Here is a 19,313-nt window from a genome sequence, read left to right on the forward strand (position 1 = left end):
ACCTGTTCCGACATCAGTATTTGGCGCAGTTCCTTCTGCAGATCAATAAACCGATCGTGATAGATGGCCATGGACCAAGGTTCCCTGAAGTAGCTGGATAAAAAAGAAGAAATTTAGTTATCTTGTGAACCTCTCATTAACCACTAATAAAGTATTTACCTGCTTTTTTGCCTTTATAAATTACAGTTCTGGACCCATCACGATCGTTTGTTCATAAAATGCCTCCTGTAACAGCATGGTCAATCAATTCTTTTAATGGATGTTCCTGATGTACAGCCAGCTTCAGTAATTACATTTAAAGTGGCTTAATTCAGAGCTGTAGCAAGACCCAGTGAAGAATCCTGATTTTATCAGAATTTAAAAGCCTGAAGACCTGTAAAGAACGGTGTCTCCATTATCTGTCCTCATTTGAGAAAAGCAGATTGCAGGATTAACTGAACTGCTGCATAAACAAATTAAATTTGTGTAGACAATGACACAAATGTTGTTCATCATTAAGGTTTCTGGATTAATAAAAGCCAGAAAAACAGGCCACCCCAGCGCTGCAATATGTTCTTTGCGCCAGTGCAATGAAACTAAATTGAACCGATTCTAGGAGGAAGCTCTTGCAACTTTTTCTTTCAGTGACAGCATTTACCAGACCATTCTTCCATGAAAAAGTAGGAAAAGGATGGAGAGGACAAGGCCCTAGGCAGAACCTCCCAGCTGTAAATATAACTGGAGGCAGCCAGATTACAAAGCTGTGATTTATCTCTCTGTATAATGAAAGATAATTTTCCCAGCTCGGGCAAGATGCTTGGTGTGCAATTCCTGTTAATGGTGGCGGCAGTCGGGAGGTGCCCCACGCTCATCCCCGTAATGACCGAGCAGATGTCAGCAGGGTCACCCAGGAGGGTGGCAGAGGGGACACTGGCATGGCTGTGCCCAATGCCTGTGCCTCTGGAATGGCAGCAGGACCTGGCACTGCCCCAGCACACAAATGCTCTCACCTGGCCCAGCTGTGGGGGCTCTGAATGAACATCTGCATAAGGCAACTTAAAAGGCGCTGCTACACCAGTTTAGTATCTCTGTCTACAGAGAACTAATGTGCAGGTCCCTCTCTGCAGATTTTATGTCCTCCACATCCAAGGGCAGGGTTTCCCCCTCCTGCTCTGGATGACACCTTAGCTCTCCCTCACGCCTTGTGCCATGAAAAGCACTCTGTGTGCCTGGCACACTTGGCTGGGGCTGCACACGCCCAGCCCCCCTCTGCCCCTGCACCCACCCCCATCCCTTTCCACGTGCCAGGCTGGCTTGGCTGCCTCAGAATCTGCACAGCCCAGAGAGGTTTAAATATTCATGGACACTATTCCAAACACCATGTCCCTGCTACAGCAAGTGCTGCCCTGCCCAGCCCAGGAGGTACCACCACAGAGCTGCTCATTCACATATGCAGGTTAGGAAGGATGAGCTCAGCTTTAAGGATCTGTATTTCAGGAACTGCACACCTGTAATGTGCACAGAGCTGCAGAATATCACAGTATTCCTCAAATATTTAAACCCCCTTCAATTTCAGAAGAAACCGCTCACCCAATACAAGCCTTTAATTTACTGATACAAGAGAGCAAAGAGACATTAAGGTAATTAAAGACTATTTTTACTGATATGCCCTGCTAAAAGCCAGTGGTCAAGTGTTTTGCCTTCAAGCTGGCATCAGTTATAACTGTAACCCTGAGGTGGTGATTTGCTCTCTCAGCTGAGCACACCCTCCCACTGCCTCACCTCAGTGAAAGTGCTCACCTCTCTCACTGAGGTGTTACATTAAATGCTGTTTATCAATGTTTCAGGGGTGCTCTGTATTCCTGCCACCATTACCAGGCCATTTATAAGCATGATTTTAACTGTTCCTGTCAATACTCACAGATTTGGAGCTCAAAACCTGAAATGTGTTGCCCAGTTTGGAATATTTAGTGCAAATAAAATTCCCTTTCTTAGGGAACAGAGAATGCCATGTCCATGTTTTCTAGATAGGGTGCCAGAAGGAGCTCCCCATACCCAACATTTGCCCCCAGACTCCCTTCATTTTCCTCAACCTGAACTGTCCCCATGGAGGGCAATTTGGAGAATCACCTCACAGAAACAGTTCACTTTCTTTGCTGGCTCTGTGCTTTCACCTGTGTATCCTTTCAGTCTGAATCACCTTTCTCAGGGGGCACTTGGTGTTTCTGAGAGCAGCTCTACATATGGCTGCTAAAGGGAAGTTTAATAATGAAAAACCCATTTGAATCCAAACCAACAAGTTGACTTTCTGAGGCTCATTCTGAATTTTATTACCACTTGAGCAGCACTCCCTGAGGGCGAAGCGTGGAAGGCTCCAAAGTATAAATAATGCTATTCCTTCAGTGTGGGAGCTGGGGCTGGGCCTGGCAGGCTCCCAGCGGGGGCTGAGGCTGCTCTGCTATCATGAGAACAGCGCCTGCCACATGTGTTTGCAGCGCTCAGGCTTTCAGAACCTGCCAGAGGGATCAGGCCAAACATGTGCAAGATGCCAGTGTGTGCCAGGAGCACAGTGGGTGTGCAAAGGTGGTCCCTGGCTAGCAGGGAGCCTGCTGGAAGCCTGGACAGCCCTGGCCGCAGGAAGGCGGCTGTGCCAGACAGGATGAAAGGGGGACAAGGAGTGACACCCTCCTTGTTGCCAGGGAGCTGGGCTTGCTCTCATTGACAAGCAAGATGTAAAGTCTGTTCTGCCTAATTTGGGAGGTGCAGCCTACATTGGATGAGAGACAAGGAGGAAGGAAACACTTTATGATGTCCTGTACAAAAGGCACAGAATCCTTCCCCCCCTTGCAAACAGTATAAATAAAATGGACAGAGTTGGGCACTGCTAGCAAGGAAAAATGGAGTGTGTGTGCATGTGGCTGTCCATCCCTGAGCTGCTGGTAGTAACTCTCCCTTTGATTTGCAGGAACACACCACATTTGGAGAAGCAGCCCCTGTGGAAGCTGGTTCTGTGTCCTGGCAGAGAGGATGCAGGGTGCACAGGATGCAGCACCAGCAGCGAGGTGTGAAGCCAGAAAGTCTTAAAATCTGAAGAGAAAACCTTCAGAATAACACAATTGGTTTGTACAGCAACAAACAAAAACCAAGGTATAAAGTGAACAAAAGATCAGTAATTGCAGGGGTTTTAAACCATTTACAATCCTGTGACAGGGAGAGCCTGACAGAGGGAGAGCACCAGCTCTGGGAGCTGAGCAGCTCTGGGAAGCCTGAGTTCTTGTCACTCACAAGACTGGCCTAGCTGTAACCCACAGATCAGTTTTATCACACCCCTAAAAGTTTTCCAAACCACTCCAAGTGGGGATTCCTTCATGGAAACAAAAGTCAAGCAAGGCCTAAATAATTTCCACTCATGCTAATCCAGATGGGCTTCTGAGAACCAGTGTTGGGTTTGTCTGTGTTTCACACTGTGTGGTGTCATTGGAACATCTCATCTGAAATCCTCTCAAAAAAACCCAAACCACTGGTGGAAAGAGAACCTGAACACAGTGATGTAAATGTACCAAACATTGCAGAAAAAGACACCCATTTTTTAAAAAAGGTTTCATTTCCTCATTCCTCTTCATGCAAAAGTAAATCTCATTATTACAGCCTAAAAAACAGCAATTTTCCTTTTACTGTGAGGACTGTAGTATGTTTTTAAACTACCTCCATTCCTTTAGTCGCCACTTCTGTGAGCCCGGTGGCAGCAGAGGTGGCTGGTGCCACCACGGACAGGCCTGAGGGCACACCCCACACCCTCGGAATGCAGAACTGATGGCTCATCCAGCTCCCTGGGACACTCCCTGCATGCAGGTGAGTGTATCCACCCCATCCGTGTGCTGCAGCCCCAGGGACTGGCACTGACCCCAGAGAGGGGCACACGCTGCTGCTTCTCCCTGTGCTGGGACCAGGAGGAGGTGGCATTTTCCGAGGCTCAAAGGGCAGATGGCACCTCGTGCTGGCACCTGTGAAAAATCCCTCTGCAGACTGGCCTGTCAGCAGTTACAGGTCTGGAGGGTGCCGTGTCTCTGGCTGTTCTGCGGCTACTCAGAGCTTTTAGGGAAACAGCAAACTCAAACTGAGCTCCTCACATCCCTGCTGGAAACAGCAAACCCAAACTGAGCTCCTCACATCCCTGCTATCCCCACACTTCCAACAACATGCAGATACTCAAGGGGAGTTCAGAGACTTGGGCAGCTCATGAAGTGGGTTGAATCTGTTTGCAAACTGCATTAAATGTCTGTAAACAAGCCCTATTAGAGATGTCCTGAAATCCCATTTTTCTTCCCAGAGCTGTCCATGAGTCACCAGTGCCCTGCCCCTCTGTCCCTCTGGTCACTGCTGTGCCCTTGGCACACGTGGCTTTTGAGCAGCCAATACAAGCAGAGTCATTGATCATCTCAATCTCCGTTAATCTGTAAGGAGTGCAGAGTCTCCTTTCCCCTTTGGAGCTTCCCACACTTTGTACAGCGTGGGGAATTTTCAACCTGGACATCCATTTTCCTGGATTTAAATTTCTTTTTTTTAAGAGGAAATATAACGCTTGAAATGCAAAATTCTTCAGGCTGTACCAGCTACATCTGGAAGATACTGTCCATTCTCAAATCTTCAGCCCTCAGGACAGGCCAAGTCCTTCCCTACCACCTTTGGATTCCTAAATCTTGAGTGACTTTGGTGGATTATGGAAGCTGAGTCTCTCAGTGCACCTCTGGCACAGCATGGCAAAGGCCGCCCAGAGCAGGGCCCAGTCAGACACAAACTGCTGTTCCACAAACACCAGAAGCACAACTCAGAGGAAACTGAAGCTGTTCAGCTGACACAGGCTCAAGTGGAACACAATTATGCCAGGATTGCCCACACAGAGCAGGCAATTCCACTTCCCAGTACTGTAGAGGGATGGGATGCAGCACAATTGTAATTTCCAGGTCATACTGACAATATTTCCCAACCACAGCTTGCAGAACAGCAAGTCTTTTCTCCAACACAAACACCCAAGATGTGTTGTTTTGGGAACAATATATGGATGTTTTTAAGACTCTTAATTACAAAATATGGCAACTCCAGTAAAAGGTACAGAATAATTCCAGATGTACCTTGGATAGCCAGACCAGGTATCATAAAGTGTTAATTTAAAGAAAATACAAATAAACCCACTGAGCATTTCCTGCCAAGTATCATCTGAATAATAATTTTGAAAGCCAGCTTGTTTACGTAGGTAAAAAGCAGGACCAATTTGTGTAAAATCCCCTGGAGCAGCACCTGTTCCTCAGCACAAAGGCCATAACATGGCCCCTGGCCTGCAATTTCCTAATGCTCACCTACTGCTGCTGAACAGTCAAGCAGATGCTGAACCAACAGCCCTGGCTGTAGCAAGAAGGATCTTTAGCTCCTTGCTCTGCAGTTCTGCTCCCTGAACACCTGTGTGTCCGTCCAGGTGTCCTACTCACTGCTGCTAAACAGTCCTGTGGACAACAAATCCCTGAGGGACTCCATTGGACAGTTTCACAAAGTGAATCTGCACATGAATTCAGAGGCTGACATTTCTTTTGTCATTTTTTGAGATGGAAATCCTGGAAACAAAGCCTGTGCTTCTTTACCACTTCTCACAGAACCCGCAGCATCCTCTCTTTGGAAGATAGCTGTTTAGAAGCTGTGCTTTACAATCCCCTAATCTCTGTAGCTGCAGTGGCAAACCAGAGTGCAGGGCAACTGCTCCTGCAATTCTTGCTTCAGAAAAACAGCCACTGAATCCAGACTTCACTGAGGACGATCCTGGCCCAGCCCCAAACCCGCCTGGGGCTGCTGCAGGGGCAGGGGGTGACACTGTGCATGGCCTGCCAGCACCAGGGACCCATCATGACTGACCAACCAGTGCTGTTTGCAGCATTTTTAGTATTCTGGAGATGTAGGTACAGCACCACACCCAGAGGCACCCTTGGAAAGCAAGACCTGGTGCTGAGACACTGCAGCCCTTTCCTGTTCTAAGTGTCCTCAGAAGAGACTCTCCATTATTTCAGCACTGGCCTTTAGTAAAGTTTAGATTCTTCACCAGATTGTGGCAGTTATGGTGTAGCTGATTCTTACTGGGCTGCTCTTTAAAGCTGACATGGGAGCATTGCTGTCTGCACTCTGTGCACTTTGTGGCTGCCCCAACATTTGCTGCATTTTTGCACATAGTGCCATTTCACACATAATGCATTATGGAAACCAGTTAAAAGGAAATTAAACCTGATGAACAAAACCATCAGACAGGCTGTGTGCAGGGGTATGATTGCTCTCCTGCAACTGTTTATGGCTTCAGAGTTCAGTCATTCATAATGGTGTCCTCAGTTGCTAAGATGAATCAGCAGCTCCGGCTGCACGTTAATGTGGTAGGTTCAGCTGACGACCTTTCCTTACTAATTTGGACATGGGGTTTCTTAGTAACACGGCTCTTCATCGGCAAGTTGGCTGCTCCTTTGGAACTGCAGGAATATCCAGGAGTCTCCAGCACTGGCATTGATCAGGTGTGTACGTGCAGCTGTACCAGTGCATGGTGGGGTTAGTGGTGAATTCGGGGAGCAAAACACCCCTTCATGTGCTTTTCTTTACTATTCCTGTCTCTCTCTTCATAAAAAGCACATACATTTCCCTCTAATCAGGCTGCAGAGTGTACAAGCAGCACTGGTGCCTCTCAGCCGTGCTCACTACCTGCCACAGTTCCTTTCCAGTCTCATTCATCCCTGCAGAATAAACATCTCACTGTCTGCATGATCAACAGAAGCCCAAGGTGGAATCCCTTAAATGTAATCGCAGTGTGCTCATGGTGTGGGATCCAGCAGACTCCAGACAGCAGCAGGGCATGGCATTCTAGTGTTCCTCTTAATGAACAAGCACTCTTCATTCTGCAAAGTCTGGGTTCAAATCAGCTTTTCTATGTGACATACATTTCATGTTTAAATAATCACCTATGAGTAACAGAATTATCTCTTTACCGAGTTCTTTTAACAATGATGCCCAAACCATCAAATGTTCTTCTTTTTCTTATTTGTTACATTGTGAGGTTTATTAGCATTGGGTCAATAAACAGTCCAGTGTGGAGTTTCTCCTTACAGTCTCACTGAATGACACTGCTTAATAAATCACCTTCAGCCTAATGTAACAGCACCAGGGCGTGAGAATTGAACTTTAGTGGAAAAATCTTAGTGGTTACTTCAAAATACATCAATGCTGTTCATGAAGCTCAAAATATTTTTGAGCATTTAGTTTGTACAGCCAATATACAAAACACAATGCAAGAGTAAGAATCAGGGTTTGAGGAGAGCAGCCAAGGAAACACCCAGTGCTGTTTCTACATTTATAGTTTTCCAAAGCCTCTCAGGGAAAGGGAACCTGACCCTTCACATATTCCTGCTGCATGTTTGGCAGCCTCATGTGCTATGGCCTATCAGTACCTGTTGCTGCTGAAGCTGTGCCACTTTGTGTGCAGCCTACACACATGGATGTACAACATAAACAAATGGACAGCCTGCACGTGTGTATGCACACCCTACATGTACACACATGTATGTCCAGCCTACATGTATGTTCACCAAGGTCTGCATGTCTGGCCTGTGCACACCAAGGCGGCCCCAGGATGCAAAGCGAGGTAAGTGCAGATGACTAAAAACACATTTCTGTCCAGAACTAACTCTGGACACAGTACAAGCAGAGCCCTCAGAGCTCTGTGTCAGGTGTTGCTCACAGTGCCTGGGTCACTCCACACCCTGTGTCACCCAGGGTCCAACACCAGCAGTGCCTGAAGCAGCATCCCAGTGACCCACCAACAGCACGGCAGGGACAGCATGGTGGGAGCAGAGCATGGGAGGAAACAGGAGCAGAGAGTGGGAGAGCACGGTGGGAGCAGAGTACGGGAGGAACGGAGCAGGGGTGGGAGAGCACAGTGGGAGCAGAGCATGGGAGGAAACAGAGCAGGGGGTGGGAGAGCACGGTGGGAGCAGAGCACTGGAGGAAACAGAGCAGGAGTGGGAGAGCACGGTGGGAGCAAAGGCACTGGAGGAAACAGAGCAGGGGTGGGAGAGCACAGCGGGAGCAGAGCACAGGAGGAAACAGAGCAGGGGTGGGAGAGCACAGCGGGAGCAGAGCACAGGAGGAAACGGAGCAGGGGTGGGAGAGCACAGCGGGAGCAGAGCACGGGAGGAAACGGAGCAGGGGGTGGGAGAGCACAGTGGGAGCAGAGCACGGGAGGAAACGGAGCAGGGGGTGGGAGAGCGCAGTGGGAGCAGAGCACAGGAGGAACGGAGCAGGGGGTGGGAGAGCACAGTGGGAGCAGAGCACGGGAGGAAACAGAGCAGGGGTGGGAGAGCAACAGCCTTTCAGAGGGCGCCATTCAGAACGTGATTAGCACCACGAGGGCACCTCTGACAGGACCCTTCCTCACACCTTCCCTCCCATGTGCTCCCACTGTCCCGCACTGGGGGCTCCCTCACCTCACCAGCACTGACACTGCCCCATGGCTGAGATGCAAACATCATCTTCCCTAGGTCATGGCTGACAACAAGTTCATTAATACAGCATTACACACTCCCAAGTAAAAGCCACTCACACCTCATTTATGAAATATGCTCCTTAAGTATTTTAGAAACCAGGCAGTCAGATTTTTATGCATCATGTTAGATTTGCTTTTCATTAATGCCAAATGAAGCCTACATGAACCACTTCTATCTCATATTAAAGGCATGATGCCAGTGAGCATCCATTTGGTTGCCAAGTATCAGGAGACCCTTCTAATTATCTGTTTTGTACTTAAGATGCAGCCAAGGGAGATTCCACTGCTCTGTGGACATGTTCCATAACTTGGCAACTGCCTTGCAGCTGCCTTCATCCTGGGAGAACACAAAGGAGGTCACTGGCTGGCTACACTCCTCCTCTGTGAGCAGTGTGGGGGACTGATGATCAGTAACAAATCTAAAAGCTTAAAAAGAAAAGAAAAAACATTTCAGACCTCTCCCCCCACTCATCTCTTTTATCTGCTAATAGGCCAATGGAAATAATCCAAAGGCTTTCCAGTCAGGGAGGAAGAGGAGCATGGCATACTCTACTTCACATTAAACTACTGGACTTGGCTTTCTTTTTCCTTCAGAAGTCTTCCCTGCAAGAAAGAGCCTTGCTCTTGGGGGCTCAAATTCCAGTTCAGCCTTTTTCAGATACAGCCTGATGGGCAATAAAAATTACACAAACGCCTTCCTGAAGTGGAGTCCAAATCTAGGGAGTAATGCTATTCAACTCACAGGTGACAAAAGCCAAAGTCCTCAGGTTCTGGATGCTGTGCCTTTGGCTCCTGGGGCTTTTCCTGCCCTGGCATGGCACAGCTGCACTGTAAGGGCTCTGTGCTCTCAGGGCCATACAGGCTGCAGGCCCAGGGGCAGGGAGAAGACCCATTGCCTGGCACAAAGCACAGGAAAGGGAGATCAGTGCTATGACAATGGGGCCTTTTTCTTGTAGCCCAAGGACACGTGAGGCTGAGACTTGCCTAGTCAGGCCTGTCCAAGGCCCTGCAACTTGCCCAGCAGAACTTGGCCCCTGTAAAACATTCAGAGGGATGCAGTGCATCCCCTGGAGGGCAGTCAGCAGAGACAGCTGCCTGACTGACAGGATCATCTTCTGACTCCACTGCCCATTTCCTCAGCTTTGTTTGCACAGGTAGAAACAAAGGCATGGGCTCTTCAATCCAGGTCTAGCCAAGTGCTGAGCTGAGCCCACCCCGATGTGACTGAACAGCACTGGAACACCTGACACCTGTGAGGGTCAGGCCCAAATAGAGAAGTCCATCTACAGGCAATTATTTCTGGAAGAGACCAATACCTGTAGTTACCACATTAATGTCTGTACCACTGGGATCACAGCTAAGGCATTATGAGGAGCAGTTGTATCACCTGTGTGGCTGGACAGCTGCACCAAGGCCTCCTTTAGCAGACAGGCACTATGCTCATTTGTAAAGGAAGAGAAAGGAAAAGAAACTTTAAAACTATTTAGATCCATCAGATACAGTGTTGGCTGGTTTACTGTGAGAGCTTGAAGCATTAATTCCATGAAAAAAAAATCAATTCCAAAGCATCTGAGGCTTTTGCTGAGCTGTGAACACACTACCACAGAGCAGGACTGTCTGCCCCACGGACAGCTCACACTGGCCCAGGTATTGGTGCATTGTGCAGCCCAGTGACAGGTGACTCCAGGATGGCTTTTTCTGACCCTGCTTGTCAGGCTGAAACACAAATGAACCTAAGTCTGAAAGACAGCTGGAATACACACACCAGTCAGTGTGACTGGGGCACATCTGGCCTGTCTGGAGGCTGAAGGGTTCCTCTCCCAGCATGACACTGGGCTGGGGCAGCAGGAGCAGAGGAGCCCTGGGAGCTGCTCCAGGGCAGGGTAAGTGTGTCCAGTGCCCTCCTCCACCTCCTCCACAGAGCCCAGGTACCGAGGGGAGGAAGCAGAGCAGCAACCAAGCCTTCCTTTGGTGGTGGGTCAAGTCCTGCACCTTTCAATCACATTGAACTGATACCAAAATCAATGGAACTTTTCTCCAGACAAAAGGAAATGTTATTTCTCTCATTATTGCCATTAGCTGTGGTTTCAGGAGCACCATCAGAAGGGGTGACTTTGTCAGGTTTGCTGGACCTTGAGGGCCTGTTGTTAATGCTAATTTGGGAATGGCACTGGCACATTCTGGTCAGGAAATCCGGTACCATGGGGTGAACTTTCAGCACTTACACCGAACACAAATCAGTGAGGAAATTCACTGCTAGGTGCAGTCTCTAATTATTTAAAAGATAATTTGCATGCTACACAGAAATAAATTAGCTCCCAGGTGACAGCTGTTCCACTGTGTCCGTTCCTGGAACGAGATGCCATGCTGGGAAATCTAAATGCAGACCAAGAGATTAAAACACTGCACTTTCTTGCCTCATAGCAAGGCACTCCCCAAAACAGAGGCATAAAGAAGGGAGGAGGGGAATGGATGCTTCAAACCATCCAGCTTAAAAGCCTAACTGACAAACCACAACATTTTTAGTGTCTACATTTTCTTTTCACTAAGGGTACTTCACATCTTGCTAGAAGACAGAATGTGTACTAGTTTAAAAGGATTTTTTTCAAAGCCAAAGAGAAATTCAGTCGTAACCCCAGGTTTACACTCATGCAGGATCCTCACAGACCATGTGAACAATGCCCAAAACAGTTGTTCTTTTCACCACACACAGAGCAATCAGTGTGCATTTTCCTGCTCCTCACCAAAAGCCAACCAGGCACCACCTTTTTTATTTACATAAAAGTCTCAAAACAACCTTCATCTCGCAAGAGATGCTAAACCGTTTTTCAGGGCAATGGTTTTCTAAGGAACAGTCCTGTCATGGCTCAGTTCTAACATTGTCTGTTGCTGTACATGGCACACTCAAGCACACTGTATGTAACACTGCAGTGTGGGATGTGCATGTACTGTACATGTGATATGACACAATATGAGAGTACATCACATTGCCAGCCCTGTTCTGTTGCTGCACCCCCTGAGAGCAGCACAGGAATTTGCTGCTTGCAGGAGCAGTTTGCTTCCCCTTCCTGCTGTCTCCTCTTACTTCTCTCACCTGTCCTTGCACTCTGCCTTGGCTGCCTGCAAAGGCCTTCCCTTTGCTCCTCTGTCTCCCGCCTGCTACACCTGCTGGAGAGTGTCCCCTCCTCGTGGGATGGACAGTGTGACAGGAACACCAAGCCTGGGATGAGCAGCAATGCCCAACAACAAAGAACCACAAGAACCACACGAGCGAGGACTGAAGAGCAGAGTATGTTCATTGCTGAGGAGCAACCTCTGGGATTTCATACACATGATAAAGAGCAAGAAAAGAAGGAACAAACCTATCTAAAGATAAGGTATAAATAAGACTGAAAACTATGGGAGGCAATAAAATAACCAGATAAGAAAAACCTGGCAACTGTAATTCAGGAATTTTGCCACAGGCTAATGAGGGGCAAGATAAAATAATGAGGCAAAAGGTCCCAAACAACATCCCTGTCTAAAGGCTGTAAAGGACAAGTCCAAAATTATTTTAACGTCACTAATTAATTAAGGAGAGCTCAAGAGATGTGCTGAGGTCCTGACATGTGGTGTCCCTTTGTGCAGCACACCAGTGACCCCGGTCACCCCACTGGCTCAGGCCCTGGTGTCTGTGAGGGGATGTGAGAGGACCCCGAGGGTGCTCAGCTCAGGGTCCTGTTGAGCACAGAGCAGGCAGGACACCCTCAGCCTGACAGGGGCAGGGGGGAACATCCCCAGCCTGACAGGGGCAGGGGGGAACATCCCCAGCCTGACAGGGGCAGGGGGGAACATCCCCAGCCTGGCAGGGGCAGGCGGGACACCCTCAGCCTGGCAGGAGCAGGAGCAGGGGGGAGACCCTCAGCCCGGCAGGGGCAGGTGGAACACCCTCAGCCCGGCAGGGGCAGGAGGGACACCCTCAGCCCGGCAGGGGCAGGAGGGACACCCTCAGCCCGGCAGGGGCAGGAGGGACACCCTCAGCCCGGCAGGGGCAGGAGGGACACCCTCAGCCCGGCAGGGGCAGGGGGACACCCTCAGCCTGGCAGGGGGACACCCTTAGCCTGGCAGGGGGACACCCTTAGCCTGGCAGGGGCAGGGGGGGCACCCTCAGCCTGGCAGGGGCAGGGGGGGCACCCTCAGCCTGGCAGGGGCAGGGGGGGCACCCTCAGCCTGGCAGGAGCAGGTGACTCCCCAGTGAGTGTCCAAGCTGCCATCAGGTACAGCTGCTCCTCTCACTGTGCTGTCTGTCCTGACCTCCTATTAACAGACCATTCCTGGGATCTTCATCTCTTCCGACATTTTTAGAGTCTCTGTGGATGTTTAGAACTTGACCTTCCTGTGTAATCCCCAATCAGCTCGTGCCCTGCATGGGGACCCTGTCAGGAGCACAAGCACAAAGCAGGCTAACACATTCTCATGTCTCTGATGAAGAAATGAGCTCACAAAGTTCAGGGCTCATCCTTTGCAAAGCTGTGAGTGCAGCTGTGAGGGGACAGCCCGTGAGCTGCACTGAGGCCCTTGGGCTGGGCTGTGTGCCCAGCGAGCAGCCAGGGAGAGAAAGGGAACATGTGCTGGGTTGGGCAAGGCCAGGAACATACTGCTACCTGTGCTGCAGGCACAGACCCCAAAGCAAGATGATTTATTCTTCCAGATGTTGCTACTGGTGTGAAACTTGCTGGTACTGTTAACAACAGACACTGTAACCACATCTGGGCAAACAACCACAGCCCCAGTGCCTGGTTCGCACGAGATGAGCCGACGGCTGCACATGCACATTTTAGTGCCATAAGAAGGACTACTGGTACCACAACCTGAATATTGAGTTCCTTCCAGTTCTCCACACGTATGAGCTGATCAGCATCAGCCACAACAGGGCAAGAAAATCACCTCTTGCCTCAGTCCATATCTCACACACTTGTGTCCCCCTCCTTCAGTTTCTCCTTAACACCTACTGACAATGTGCTGTCCAGGTGAACTTGCTGTCTTTCTAAAAATCTTTGGCTTAAAAATTTGATTCAAAGTGACAAAAAGACTTTTATAGGTGACTTCTGAACATGAATCTGCAGTAATAAAGGATTGTTCAGGTTCTTAATGATTAAGCCTACCAAACATTCTAAATAACAGCAGTAACGACACTAAAATGCTCTTTCAGATGAAAGATGGTCAAGCAGACCACTGTTCCTCCTCTGAACAAACCTCAGACACACAGCTCTTTCCAGGAAGGTCTTCAGGACTTGCATTACTGCTGATGATTTTGGCAAATAATGGAAAATATTTTTAAATCTCTTTGTGTACCTCTTGTTCCAAGGGAAAACAGCCAGAAGACAAATCACAATAAAGTCAAGCTAAAGTTCTGCCATAAGGTAGGTTTTCTGCCCCAGGCAGAGCTCCTCTCACCTGTAAAGGTCTGTGATCTGCCCAGCCCTCCAGCGATAGCACAGGTCATTCAGCAGACGCTCGTGCTGTCCGTACAAGCACAGGTAGTTGGAGACAGGAAGGGGATCCTTGGAAAAGCAAGTGATGCTGTCCACCATACTGTATTTGTTGAAATGCATCCTGAAGTAATTCCCAAGGCCTGCCTCTCCCGTGACTATCTCCATGCCCTGGAACAGAAAGCACCAGGAAAGCTGTAGAGGTGGCACACCTGACCTGGCACAGGTACAGAGCCAGCGAGGGGCTCCCAGCCCAGAGTTACCACTTCTTAAACACACAACCCTTTTCTTTCAATCGAGAGACTGTTCTTTGCACCAAGGGTGATCAGACACTTTGCTGTGGCTTGGACACACTTTCTGTGTGGTTTAGACCGTGATTAATTGTCCCCCCAAGGGTGCAGCACAGGCTGAGTGTCACGGCAGAGCCCCGAGGGCAGCCGGGCCCTCCAGCTGTGCTGGCAGTGACACCGCACCCACAGGGACCTCCTGGGGCAGCAGCTGGAAGCAGGAGGGAGGGATGCCCTGGGGCAGCCCAAACAACACTGATGCCTGTTTGGGCAAGTCAGTTGAACTCTGTTCAGCCTCTTTTATGACACAGAGCACACACTGAGGATCCCATCCTGAGGAATGAAGAACACACCAGCAGGCTCTTACTCTGTCCCCAGATTTATCACTATGCATCTGTAATTTTATATATGTAAATATATGTGTGTGCAAACAGTGTAAGTGCAGAGTCCAAATTCATGGCATGTGACAGAAGCTGCAGGTCTGCAAGCAGAGGGTGACACTGCCACGTTAACCAGGCACAGCTGAACTCCAGTGCTGCAACTCAAAGGTTTATCACACACCAATTGAGCATTTCTGACTTTGTGTAACACATTTCCCAGGAGTCAAAGGTGTGATGTGCTGGAACAGCTTTCCAACAAGGAGAGAAATACCCAGAAGGATCCTGCAGTTCCAGAACAAACCCACACACCTTACACAGCATCATGTCCAGGTGGGGTCTGTCTGCAGAAGGCTGCACTGCCTCTCTTGGGATGTTTCCCTCAGGTCATGTTCTAGACCATTAAATGGTGAATATAAAAGAATATATATGTATATACTTAATTATATATGCATGTGTGTGCGTACACACAGACACACACGTGTCTATATAGGATTTAAATTGCTCACTCTCACCTGCTCTTGCTAATTTGAACTGGGCTGACACATGTTGCCAACACCAACTCTGCTGTCAATAAAACAACACTGACACTGGATGATGATGCTTAAGTTGTACCATTCAGCTTCAGCTACTTAAATCAACCACTTTGAAGACAAAAATGTAAAAATTAGCTTCAAACCTCCCATTGCACTGGGATGATCCCATAGCTCAAAGCTATTTTTCAAGCTGTTTTCCCTCGTCAGGAACCTGTTGCTAGGCTACAGGAACCTTTGGTGGTTTCACATCTCAGCTAATATCTTTCACTGGCTTCTCTTACTTCTTCCTTAGGAAATTCTTCTAGGATGCACATGAAGTTTCTGGAGTGGCTTTAAAGATGGTCCCTTTTCAGGTAATCAGCAGGTAATCAAAGCAGCTGCAAAAGAATTCTAATCACGTTCTAGCAATTTGGAGTAACAAACCCAATTTTTCCCTCTGATGGTCCTTTCTGCTTTTCAGTACATGCTGCTTTGGAAGGCTCATCCTGGGTCTGGAAAACAAGGTGAGCCATGCCTTGATTCCTTCCCCCTAAACCATGGATTTCTTTAAAAAAAACCACAAAACAATTTCTTTCTATGGACCATGGTTGTCCAAGTTTTAAAGTGAACGCTGAAGCAGCCTTTTAAAAGCTGCTCTTTAAATCAATTGCAAGAATGGGCTTGATGCAGAAATCCCTGAGGTAAAAGGTATAATCTGTGTGCAATAGGAGCTTGCCTGGGTGGATGGTCCTCTCTGGCTTGAAAAGACATTAATCTCTTTTTCTTGTCTCACAAGTCAGGTTCTGCAGCAAGAGAAGCATCCCCACGTTTGTCTCCTGGGACATTTCCCCACGTAGCCGAGTGTGTGAAGTGACTCCCTGTGCCCTGTTCCAAGACTGCAGGACTCACTATTTCCTGGCAGTGAAACACAGAGCATCTCTTCCAGCATAATTCCAACTACTCTAGAAATCAACTGAATTTCCCTGATAAACTGCCAAGCTTTATCCTCTGTATGCATTTCCAGTACCATATTGCAGGGAGGAAAGAGGCTCAGCACAAAATCCAGCTAATACTGTCCTATGTCCCCTGCACAGAAAATAAAGGCATCTTTGGAGAAAGCCAAGTAGCAGGAAGTGTAGAAACAAACCCCTGAGATGTTCAGACACTTCTGAAGCTCCTGCTGGCCCAGCAGCTGTTCCTGGTGTGTGCAGAGCTCCAGGCTCAGCTGGCTGGACAGGCCCCAGTGCCCACTGAGGGCAAACACCACCCCCCGCCATGCCACGTGCTCAGCTCATGCCAGAGCTGCCACAAATACACACAAACACACACTTACTCAAGGCACTCTGATACAATGCAGGTATTTAGGCAGGTACCTGCACTACCCTAACTAAGAACATCTTTCCAAATGGAGGATGAAACCAAGAAAAAGTTCCATTATTTAACTTACATGATCACTCAGGGCAAGTTCTGCGTCCAGGGGGATGGGAACTGCTGGTTTGGAAATGTGCAAGTAGTTATAACCTCCAGGAAGAACACCTCCTGCCATACATGAAAACAAGAGATTTGTTAAGCTTTCCTTTCTTCTGCCATCCTCTTCTTCCCCTGCATAAGGAGCTTTGGGGGCTGTCCTGCCATGAGATGGCACCCGAGGTGAGGTGGACCTGTCTGAATTATGGAACAGGGGATGGAAGTGTGACAGAAATCCAGTGGAACTCACCTTTAACTTTGCACCCTTTGTACATGGGGATGAGCCCATCTGGGCCCTCTGGGGGCTTGGAGTGGGGCTGAGGGGTTGGATCAAAGAGACTCAGCATGGATGCAGCAAGCTCAAAGCCAATCTCTTTGGAGCTGAAGTTGCTGTGTGTCCATTCCTCTCTGTAATATCTCCTGGAGAACTTTGTTAGAGGACCTGCAGCCCTGATGCTGCCATCGTTGGTGTGGAATTGGGCATCAATCACAAGTCTCCCATCAAAAATAAGGCAAGCATCATTGATTGCCTTAAAGGTTTCATAATCCACCGTCCTGTAGGCAAAGCTAAAAAATGCCTAAAAAGATAAGTAAATAAGTGTAGAGTATATTATATATTGTTTACTGCTTAATTTCATAAATCAAAACCCGCCCCTTTTTCGAAATGTTATTTAAAATAACAAGAATATAAAGTATGATTTTATATACACAGATCCTCTGATCCTGCATTTACAGCTACAAAAATTTAAAAAAAAGACAGTAGAAAGGAGAATTACAAAGCTAGACTCATTTTCTTCTGGTTATTAGATGAGTTTTATTTTAAAGGCTTCAATATTCACTACAGGTTAAACTAACTGTGAGCAGCCATGTGTATTTTCTGTTAGTACAAGCACAAAACACAGACCTGAGTCGTACACAAAGCTGGTTTTCTTTCAAATGCACCCTGAGGAATAGCAAAGCACAATGTACCCAGGATAACTGGGTATTACAAGTGTTCTCCCAACTGCTGAGCCTGCTTACCAAAACCCTGAGTTACTTGGGTTACCAGCACAGGGACAGTCAATGGAATGGAAAGAGCACAAGTTAAACTTGTTCAGGGGAAATGTCATCCTCCTTCCAACTACAGCAGCAGGATTTCAGCTACTGGAAGCTGCAGAGGCCAAGGAGTGTGTGAGCAGTACAAAGGGACTGAACACTCACAGGAACAGGAAAGCTTTCAGATTTGTTGTATTTGACAGTGCCATAGATTTTGGATAGCACTTCCAAACACTTCTCTAACTCTTCAAGACCTGGATCATAGTGGCTTTAGGAGGCAGGCTGACCTGTACCTCTCCAAAGCTGCTGCACTCTGAGGCCAGCACTGGGACTGGCTGTCCATCAGACCCATGTGGATCACCCAGCCCAGGGAGGCTGTGGCTGCAGGGAAAGCACCTGCCACACTGGGCCCTCCGCTTTCAAAACCTTTAGGGGACAAGCTGCATGTTCCTGCCCCCATCAAGAAATATTCCTGTCCAGGCTGAGGAAAGAGTGAAAGGGTCTCAGAAGAGCAAACATTCCCTTGCTGCCTTCACTCTCAAGAGCCCAAGACACAGCTGTGCCAGGACAGAGCAGCATCCATAATCAACCCTTCCCTCAGGGAGGACATGGCTGTGACCTTGATAAAGGTGTCATCCACTTGTACCTGCAAAGAGCTTTCCTGGGGACTAAGAGAAAGTGTCCCATGCTCGTGACTGGCTGGATGAGGCAGCTGGAAGAAAAGGCACAGGAGAGGGAAGCAAAAGGAGCTGGAAATTTTAGCAATGCTGGCATAGCAGAGATGCAGCAGCAGAGGAGCCAGAGCCCCTGGCCTTGTTCATAGAGAAACCAAGTGATGAACTATGCAGAGCTAAGGGAATTCTGACCATTCAGGAGCTCCAAAATCAGGGAAGCTCTGCCCGTGAGGGCAAGGGGACCACACAGCCCCACATCCTGCCAGCTGACAGGCAAGGCAGTGTCAGCAGAGGGGAGGGGAGGGCAGGGCTGCAACCTCCAGGCTGGGAGCCATCTGTCAGCCCAGGCAGGAGGGAGGGAGGCTGCTGCTTTAGGGAAAGAGGAGATTTTCTCCCGTTGTTTTTATCCTGCAGGACTCAACAAATTAAGGCCCCAAGAACTGCCAATCAACTGTTGCTACTGGCTCAAATCCCCAAAGGCCCAGCCAGAGCTGCTGCAGAGCCGATTCCTGCACAGCCTGGACTCTGGGAGCGCAGCTGCCTCCTGGCACAGGAGCTCACAGGGCTGAGACTGCAAAGCCCCTGACATCACAAGCCATTAAACATTGCCCATCTTAGAGGCTGGGAGAGAGAGACCTTCAGAGGGAAGGACCACGGCTGAAGAAGAACAGGCAGGGACACAGGTGGGCAAGAGAAACAAACCCCAAGGCAAGGGGGGTCTGAAGGAGTGGCCACAAAGGCCAGGTGGTGAGGAAAAGAGCAGGGCTGGTGGGGAAGTGGGGACTGGATACCAAGTTGCAAGAAAGAGAACCACATTGAGATAGCTGTGGAAGAAGGATAAAAATGGAGGGATTTCAAGGAAAGAGGAGAGGACTTGATGAGCTGCATACAAGGAGAGTGGGAGAAATGTCACTAGTGCCATGGAGACCAAAGTCAGGAGAC

At 48.7% G+C, this 19,313-nt stretch overlaps 1 protein-coding gene across 2 annotated transcripts in view; it reads right to left on the reverse strand.

Moving 5' to 3' along the window:
- Positions 1–19,313, reverse strand: part of CFAP61 (cilia and flagella associated protein 61) — a 93,612-nt gene that overhangs the window by 9,190 nt on the left and 65,109 nt on the right. For both annotated transcript variants that reach the window (XM_071547584.1, XM_071547583.1), the window contains exons 22-25: positions 16,913–17,240; positions 16,643–16,734; positions 13,982–14,187; positions 3–93 (exon numbers count right to left, since the gene is read on the reverse strand). In XM_071547584.1, coding sequence (XP_071403685.1) covers positions 3–93; positions 13,982–14,187; positions 16,643–16,734; positions 16,913–17,240 — 717 coding nt within the window. The remainder of the gene's footprint in view (positions 1–2; positions 94–13,981; positions 14,188–16,642; positions 16,735–16,912; positions 17,241–19,313) is intronic.

Source organism: Pithys albifrons, chromosome 2, assembly GCF_047495875.1.
Source record: "Pithys albifrons albifrons isolate INPA30051 chromosome 2, PitAlb_v1, whole genome shotgun sequence".
In the NCBI taxonomy this organism is placed as follows: Eukaryota; Metazoa; Chordata; class Aves; order Passeriformes; family Thamnophilidae; genus Pithys; species Pithys albifrons.